The sequence below is a fragment of the Arachis ipaensis genome, chromosome B03 (assembly GCF_000816755.2).
Source record: "Arachis ipaensis cultivar K30076 chromosome B03, Araip1.1, whole genome shotgun sequence".
Classification (NCBI taxonomy): domain Eukaryota; kingdom Viridiplantae; phylum Streptophyta; class Magnoliopsida; order Fabales; family Fabaceae; genus Arachis; species Arachis ipaensis.
In genome coordinates this window covers 111,244,348-111,254,340 of record NC_029787.2, presented here as the reverse complement: position 1 = coordinate 111,254,340, position 9,993 = coordinate 111,244,348, and the positions used below count along the sequence as shown (strand labels likewise).

General features: G+C 36.1%; 1 protein-coding gene across 1 annotated transcript; it reads left to right on the top strand.

Moving 5' to 3' along the window:
• Positions 1,339-2,968, top strand: LOC107633554. Its single transcript, XM_016337167.1, has 2 exons — positions 1,339-1,518; positions 2,267-2,968. The coding sequence occupies exons 1-2, from the start codon at positions 1,339-1,341 to the stop codon at positions 2,966-2,968; spliced, it is 882 nt and encodes a 293-aa protein (XP_016192653.1).

Sequence of the window (9,993 nt, the reverse complement as noted above, 5' to 3'; positions counted from 1 at the left end):
TTACTTTTTTTTATTTAAATTCTTGTCATTTATATTCCTGCATTCTACTTTCATGCTTAAGATAACAAGAAATCACACCAAAAATTGTTTGCCTAACTAGAACATCACTTAACTAAAATTGCTTAATCCACCAATCCCCGTGGGATTGACCTCACTCTCAGTGAGTTTTATTACTTGATGCGACCTGATATACTTGCTGGTAGTTCATATGTGTGAAATCTAATTTTCACGTATCAAGTTTTTGGCACCGTTGCCGGGGATTGATAAAGGTTAACAATGACTAAGTTGGTGGTAGTCTAGATTAAGAATTTCTCTTTTATTTTGTTTTAAGCACATTAACTGCTCGACACTTTGTGTCATCTAACCTCTAACAACACTCTGTCATCAGAGTGTACATTTTTCACTTGGTTTGTTTGTGATTGTGCATGCCAGGAGGAAGGAGGGAAGCATCTACTTCTTTTGATTCTGAACCAGAGAGAACCTTCTTGAGATTGAGAAGAGAAGCAAGAGAGAAGGGGGTAATCAGTGAAGAGGACTCAGAAGGAGAAGATCAAGTCATGGAGGACAATCTGCATAACCCTCCTGAGGATGTTGCTAACAATAATTGTCCACCTTGAAGGGTGCTGGCTTCATACACCATTCCTAATGCAAAGAACTGTGGAAGCAGCATACTCACTCTAATTGTCCATGCCAATAACTTTGAGTTGAAGCCTCAACGTATCACTTTGGTGCAGAACAATTGCTCTTATGGAGGGGGTCCTCTTGAAGACCCAAATCAACACCTATCTGTCTATGTGAAATAGTCAAGACAAATGGTGTGCATCCAGATATCTACAAGTTGCTGTTATTTCCATTCTCTTTGAGGGACAAGGCATCTCAATGGCTGGAGACATTTCCCAAGGAAAGCATCAATAACTGGGATGCTTTGGTGAGCAAATTTCTAGCTAAATTCTACCCACCTTAGAGAATCATCCGGCTAAAAAAAGAAGTGCAAACTTTATGGATGGAGAATCACTTTATGAGGCCTGAGAGAGATACAAAGCCTTGATAAGGAAATGCCCACCTGACATGTTCAGTGAATGGGTGAGACTTCAGAACTTCTATGAGGGCTTAACTCTAAAAGCACAAGAGGCATTGGACTACTCAGCAGGAGGTTCACTTCAGCTAATGAAAACAGCCGAAGAAACTCAGAATCTTATTGACACTGTGGCCAATAACCAATACTTCTACTCTCATCAAAGGCAATGCCAACCAATTCAAACTCCAAAGAAAGGTGTATTGGAGCTTGAGGGTGTGGATACTATCTTGGCACAGAACAAATTGATGCACCAACAATAAATGGAGATGATGGTAAAGAGAATAGATGGACTTCAATTGGCTGTAGTGAACATAGCAAGTCAACCTTCAAGTGAATGGGCCAAGGTGAAGAAGCTTTTGAGAAATGCAACAATGAGCAGCAACCAGAGCAAGTTCAGTACATGCATAACACCTCAAGCTCTTCTCAGAATGACTTCCATGGTGATACATACAATTCATCATGGAATAACCATCCCAACTTGAGGTGGGGAGATAATCAGAATTCAGGAAAAAGAAACCACAATTCCAACAACTCCCGCAACACAAATAACCAAAATCACTCATCCAATAACACTAACCAATACAAAAAACCACAAAACTCATATCAGCAACCCCACAACAATTCACAAGTCCACCAAAACAACTTCACACCACCATTCAACTCACAAAACACCCACCTCAACATCCCAAATAACTTCTAGCAACAACAATCATACCCCAACATACCATCCATTAACCATCAAGAAACCAGGATCTCAAATATTGAAGCAAGCTTACAAGCCCTTACCTAAACCACACAAGCACTTGCTCAAACTACACAAAGTCTAGCCAAAGGGCAAGAAGGCCTAGTCAAAGGACAAGAGCGACAAGAAGCCACGATGAGAAATCTCAAAAGACAAGTGGGGCAATTGGCCAGACAAGCTGAACGGCCAACTAATGCTTTTCCAAGTGATACAATCCCTAATCCAAGGGAGAAATGTAAAGCTGTGTAGCTAAGGAGTGGAAAGACTGTGGAAAATAACAATGGTGCTAAAAAGAAACAAGCAGAAGAAGACAAGAATGATCAAAAAAGTTCCAAGAAGGAGGAGGAATCACAAACTTCAAAGAAGGAAAAGCAAGTCATGGAAGAGCAACCACAAGAAAAAAAAATGAGGTGAAGCCATATATTCCTCCTCTGCCATACCCTCAGAGGTTGAAGAAGGAGATCAAAGACCAGCAATTTTTCAAGTTCTTAGAGGTTTTCAAGAAGCTGGAAATTAACCTCCCACTTGCTGAAGCTTTGGAGCAAATGCCATTGTATGCAAAATTTCTCAAGGAACTCATCAATAAGAAGAGAAGTTGGAATGAAAAGGAGACTGTGATCTTGACCCAAGAGTGCAGTGCATTAATTCAAAGAGGCATTCTACCAAAACTCAAAGACCCAGGGAGCTTCATCATATCATGCACCATAGGCAATATGACATTGGAAAGAGCTCTCTGTGATTTAGGTGCCAGCATCAATTTGATGCCTCTTTCAATGATGAAAAAGCTTGCAATAGAAGAAGTTAAACCCACCAGAATGTCACTTCAAATGGCAGATAGATCACTCAAGATACCTAATGGAGTTGTAGAAAATTTATTGGTGAAGGTTGGAGAATTCATCTTCCCTGCCGATTTTGTCATTTTAGACATGGAAGAAGATGTACACAACTCGATTATCTTGGGGCGACCCTTCTTAGCCACGGCAAGGGCTATCATTGATGTGGAAAAAGGTGAAATGATTCTCAAGGTGCACGATGAGCAAATGATCATAAATGTCTTTAAAGTAATGCAATATCCCTCTGAGAAAGAAAAGCATATGAGAGTGGAAATGATAGAAAATTTGGTTGAAGAAGCACTTGAAGCAGATTAATGTGAAGACCATGAGGGGGAAGCTCAAGACATACAAGAGGAAGATTCACAAGAGGCACAAGCACGGGAAGGTTCAAGTGAAATTAAGAAGGAAGGGGCACCAAAGCAAGAATTGAAACCCCTCCCTTCTCATCTCAAATATGTGTTCCTTGGTGGAGAGGTTAACCTTCCAGTAATCATAAATTCATCCTTAAGCAAGCAAGAGGAAGCCAAATTGATTGGGGTGTTGAAAACTCACAAGATAGCCTTGGGGTGGACAATTGATGACATCAAGGGTATAAGCCCTACCATCTGTATGCACAAGATCCTGCTAGAAGAAGACTCAAAACCAGTGGTACAACCTCAAAGGAGGCTTAACCCAACCATGAAGGAAGTATTTCAAAAGGAGGTGATAAAGTTATGGAATGCTGGAATCATATACCCAATTTCTGATAGCTCTTGAGTGAGCCCAGTGCAAGTGGTACCAAAGAAAGGAGGCATGACTGTCATTTTTAATGAGAATAATGAACTCATCCCTACAAAAACAGTGACAGGGTGGAGGATGTGTATTGACTATAGAAGGCTGAATGATGCTACAAAGAAGGACCACTTCCCTCTTCCCTTCATTGATCAGATGTTAGAAAGATTGGCTGGCCATGCTTATTACTGCTTCTTGGATGGGTACTCTGGATACAATCAGATAGTGGTGGACCCCAAGGACCAAGAAAATACCTCCTTCACCTATCTATTTGGAGTCTTTGCCTACAGAAGAATGCCCTTTGGACTGTGCAATGCCCCTGCTACTTTTCAAAGGTGTATACTTTTCATATTTTTTGATATGGTAGAAAAATTTTAGAGGTTTTCATGGATAATTTTTCTGTCTTTGGCAATTTCTTTGATACCTGCTTGCATTATCTAACTCTTGTCTTGAAAAGATGCCAAGAAACTAATTTAGTTTTAAATTAGGAAAATACCATTTTGTGGTACCTGAGGGAATTGTTCTTGGGCATAAGGTTTCAAGCAAGGGTATAGAAATTGACAAAGCTAAGATAGATATCATAGAAAAGCTTCCTGTTTTAATTGACAAATGATGGTAGTTGTATTACTGTTTCAAATTGTATAGTGCTGCTTTATCCTTGTTAATGGCTGATTTCATGCCTTGTTTTGATTAAGCAATGATGATGATGGCCTTATTATGCTAATTTTTATATTGCTGCTGATTGCTATTTTCGCTTGCTGCCATTTAATTCATATAAATTGATCATGACTAGTGCTGATTTGATTATAGTGAGTTTATATGGGTTGATTTTGCTGTTTGTTTAAATTCAGAAATGTCCTATTTACTGCCAGAATGCTGTCAAAATTTCTAAAAATTTATGTGTTAATTGAATTCCAATTTGTGAATTGAATTTGGTAATTTGTTACTTTAGTTTTGTTTCGTGACCAAATTCAACTCAAAAGGTTACTTTAATTTTTTTCTTTTTTTTCAATTAAATATCTTATAAATCAATAAGAGGGATGGTATATAATTAGTATCTTTGTAAAGAGACAACAGTGAAGAAAACACGAGGACCTACAAAATGCTTGAAGATTCATGCAAGACAGTTGGAAGATAGAGATGAAATTACTCTAGATATTGAAGGAGAGGCAATTGGTCCTACTGATGAAGCTGTAAACAACTTGAGCAAATTTTTGGGCATAGTGGCAAGGAATTCAGATTTTTGTCCATTAATTTACACAAATTGGAAGGGGATTAAAGATAAAGAAGCCATTTGGGAATATGTTCAAGTGAGAATATTAGTCTTGTTTCTTTTAGAAACTATTTGGAAATGTACACATGTATTTTATTCTTACTAGCAAATAATATTTGTGTTTTATAGGCTAAATTTATTATTCCAACTGAAGGAAAGAGGATGGCCCTTGCTCGTATCAATGACAACTGGAGAAGGTATAAGACCACAATAAAGCAAACTCATTTTCTGCCATACAAATGTGTTAATGAGATGTTGAAAAATGTCCTAAAAGCATACCTGAAAGTCATTTTCGCAAGTTAATTGCTTATTGAAGAACTGAGAAAGTTAAGGTAAGACATGTGAAACTTAGTGTAATTGTTTATGCAATTATATTATATACACATATGAGTAAAATATGATGATTTTTTTAATAATACTTGTCTCTTGTTATGTAGAAAATGTTTGTGCAGAATAAGAAAAATAGGGCACAACAGAAATTTAGGCATCGAAAGAGACCAATAAATTTTGCAAGAATACGAGTAAGATTGGTACAATTTTTTATTCTTTGTGAATTTGTATGTGTATGTGTGGTGTGCTTTTTAACTCTATTTAAATGTTATTTGAATTGGACTTATAGGCTGCTTCTAAGGAAAATAATGAACCACCTACTCAAGCAGAAATGTTTGTTGAGACTCGCCAAAGCACAAAGGAAAAATCATTGGATGAAGACACTTTGGATGTTATTGTAAGTATTAGGAGTTAATTTGGTTAAAATAGGTTATGAATTTCTTGTGTCTTGGCAATTTGTCTATCACTTGTGGTTACTTTTATGCTTGTGTTGAGTTAAAGAATCTTGATATTATTCTTAATCTCTATTATTTGTTTTGATGTTGTCAAATGATATATGCTTTTAGTCCAATTGTGTATTTACTCTTATTTTATTATTATTATTTTTTTCTTCACATTAATATAGGCACATTTGCAAGCTGAGAATAAAAAGTCTAAAGAATCAGCAATTAGAGCTTTTCAATCTATATTTGGGAAAGATAAGGCAGGGAGAGTGCAATGTCACAGAAGAGTTACCACACCAACTTTGTTAAAGAAAAATGAAGAAATTGCCACCCTTAAGCAGCAACATGCAACTGAGAAGGCAACATTAGAGGGTAAGGTTGATGTGATGCAAAAAGAAGTAGATGAACTAAAATCACTTGTTAAGATAATGCTGCAACAAAAAAGCTCAGGAGTGGACCTTGACATGTTAGCCGCTCAATTAGGAAGCACTTTAGGCAATCCGAACAATGATGCGCATGAAGAGGTATTATTTGTTGTTAAAGTTTTTATATGTTATCATATCTTAAATAATGGTTGATTATGATGATGTTGATTCAATTGTTTTGTGTATCCAAATAAAAGAATGTTATGATACATATGTTTGTCCTTTCTCTCACTCAAACATTTTTATTTAACATTATTAGTATTAAAGATGTGTAGTTTTATGTTTGATTTTTTTTTTGTTTACAGGAAAACTATGTTGAAGGGGAAATCGAACTTGATTAAGGTCAAATTTTTAAAAGCAACTGTTACAGAGTAAAAGTCATGAACTTATGGACATGATGACTATTTCCTACTTAGCTATTTCAACTCTTTTTTGTTATTATATTTTTTGTAAAATTAGATGATATTGTGGATCTTATAACAATTTTTATAAGTTAAATTTGATGAAAAATGTTCAATTATTTTTCTTTAGTGACTTGATTCAAATAGTTTATATTATTTATTGAGACTAAATAATTAAAAAAAATACTGAAATTAATTTCATTCACGAGAAAACTATTATAAATAAAAAATTATATATTACAAAAAAATCATTTTCAATAGTTACAGAAGACAATGGTGTTAAAACCGTTGTCAAAGATGATTACATAATGGCAATGGTATTAAAACCGTTGCCAAAACACGACTCTAATGGTAACACTTTAAAACTGTTGTCTTAGATGACGATAAAATGGCAATGGTATTAAAACCGTTGCCGAAAAACGACACCAACAGTAACGCTTTAAAACCGTTGTCTTAGATGACTATAAAATGGCAATGGTATTAAAATCGTTGCCGAAAAATGACACCAAGGGTAACGCTTTAAAACCGTTGGTTATGTGAATAATATAACTACAATAGTTTAAAACCGTTGCCTATCTAGTTACGGTATTAAACCGTTGGATCATTTATAAGAACGGTTCTAAACCGTTGCTTATCAAGTAACGGTTCGAAACCATTGTTTAAAATTTTCCGTCAAAATCGTTGTTTTTGCTAGTAACTGAAACAACGGTTTTTTTTGTTACTGTTGCCTTAGGTAAAAAACCGTTGCCTATGAGCATTGGTAACGGCCATATATACCACAAGTCAAAAACTATTGCCAAAGTGTTGCCAAAAGTTTTAGGAACGGTTATTTGATCAACGGCAATGGTTTTTTACCGTTGCAAAAATCCTAGTTTGTTGTAGTGTGAGAAGTTTCTTGGGACATGCTGGTTTTTATAGGAGATTCATCAAAGACTTTTCAAAGATAGCTAAACCACTAAGCAATTTGTTGGTGGTTGACAATCCTTTTGTCTTTGATGATAGTTGCAAGCATGCCTTTGAAACTTTGAAAAATAAACTCACTACAGCACCAATCATCACACCCTCAAATTGTGAATTACTTTTTGAACTTATGTGTGATGCAAGTGATTTTGCAATTGGTGCTGTATTGGGACAGAAAAAGGATAAGTTGCATCATGTTATATACTATGCAAGCAAGGTGTTAAATGAAGCACAGAAAAATTATATCACCATAGAAAAAGAACTCTTGGCAATTGTATATGCATTTGATAAATTTAGACAATACTTGATTGGTTCAAAAGTTGTAGTGTATACTGATCATGCTGCTCTCAAGTATCTCATGTCTAAATAGGATTCCAAGCCAAGATTTATTAGGTGGGTGTTGTTGCTACAAAAATTTGACATTGAAGTCAGGGATAGGCAAGGAAGTGAGAACCAAGTTGCAAACCATCTGTCAAGATTACCACAAGAAAGCAACCAAGATGCACCACAACCAGTGAATGAGAAGTTCCTAGATGAACATCTTCTCCAAGTCCAACAAGCACCTTAGTTTGCTGACATTGCAAACTACAAGGTGGGAAGAAGGATTCCCCAAGAGTTCACCAGGCAACAAGAGAAGAAGTTGCTCAATGAAGCTAAGAAATTCTTGTGGGATGAACCATTCTTATTTAGGAGATGTCCAGATGGAATGATTAGAAGGTGTGTTCCTGAAAATAAAATGAGATACATACTTTGGCATTGTCATAGTTCAGCTTATAGTGGACACTTTGGGCCAGAAAGAACAGTTGCTAAAGTGCTTCAAAGTGGATTTTATTGGCCAACCATATTCAAAGATGCCAGAAAATTTGTGCACCAATGCAATGAATGCCAAAGAGTTGGAGGACTAACAAGGAGGAATAAAATGCCTCAAAACTACATTCTGGAAGTGGAACTGTTTGATCTCTGGGGCATAGACTTCATGGGACCATTTTCCACATCATATTCCATCAAATACATATTGGTAGCAGTGGAATATGTCTCCAAATGGGTAGAGGTCTGATGGGGGAAAAATCGTCGGTAAAGAATTTCACAAAATAATCGTGTTGCAAGTATAGATCTAAACCGACAATTAAACCTCAATCAAATTTAATTTGTTTGTCACTAAAGCAAACCCAATAAAAATAAACCAAAGTATTTAAACCTCGGGTCGTCTCTCAAGGAATTGCAGGGAAGTATACTTATAATTGGTTATGAGATTGTATCTTTTTGGATTTTTGAAATGTGGAACAAGGAATGTAAACGACAAGAAAATAAACTAACAATTAAGAAAACTCTTGGCAAGGTATGAGAACTAAAAGTTCTATCCTCATTATCCTCCTCAATGGTGACATCAATTGTCCATTGCTCCTACTTAGTCAACCTCTAATCTGTGTTTTTCGGGCTTGAAACTGGGCCAAAAACAGCCCAGAAATCGCCCCCAGCATTTCTACAATTTCTGCACGTGGCGCATATCATGTGTACGCATAAGTTACGCGTACGCGTCGATGGTCTTCTGCGCGTATCACGCGTACGCGTCAGTCACCCGTACGCGTCAGTCACGCGTATGCGTCGCTGTGAAAAGCTCCAAGTCACGCGCACGCGTGAGCTATGCGTGCGCGTCGATCCTCGCTGGTCATCTCCTTTGTTTCTTGTGTTCCTTCCATTTTTGCAAGCTTCCTCTCCATCCTCTAAGCCATTCTTGCCCTATAAATCCTGAGAACACTTAACAAATATATCACGGCATCGAATGGTAATAAGAGAGGATTAAAATTAGCAAATTTAAGGCCAAAGAAGCATGTTTTCAATCATAGCACAAAATTAGGAAGGAAAATGTAAAACATACGAATTATATGAATAAGTGTGAGAATAATAGATAAAATTTACTAAATTAAGCACAGGATAAACCCTAAAAATGGGGTTTATCAAGCTCCCCACACTTAAACATTAGCATGTCCTCATGCTAAGCTCAAGAGAAGCTATAAAGGAGTGAAGAGGAATGGTAAAACTTACGAAATGCAACCTATTTATATGAATGCAACTAAATGCAAAAATACTTCTACCTACTTGGTTAAAAGTAAACAAATTCTCCAAGATAAACATAAACTGGATTCCACTAATTCAAATCACAAAATAAAGCACAAGTAAACTTGCAGAAGAAAATAGCTCATGAAAGCCGGGAACAAAGAATCGAGCATCGAACCCTCATCGGAAGTGTATACACTCTAATCACTCAAGTGTTTAAGGTTTGATTCTCTCAATTCTCTACTAACCTTGCTTTCTAAGGCTTGCTCTTCTTCTACCAATAAACAAATAATTTGATGTACAAATACACATATCAAGAGGTCTTTTAAGGATTGTAATGGGATTAGGGTCAAGGTAGGATTGTATTTGGCCAAGTGGACTAAAATCTGAATCCTTAATTAACTTAAACTTTCCACCTAACTTAAGCCAATCCATGTAATCAGAATATAAAACCTAACTATCCATTAACTATATTTTGCACATATTCATGCATCCTAATTTCGAGTACAGTACATATGCATTGCTTTCACCATTTACTTTGGGGCATTTTGTCCCCTTTTTATTATTTGCTCTTTTTTTATATTATTATTTCTTTCTCTTTTTTTTTATTTTTCTTTTGTTTTTCTCAATGCATATGATTAAATTATTGAATGCAGGAATATATGCTCAACTATTATTT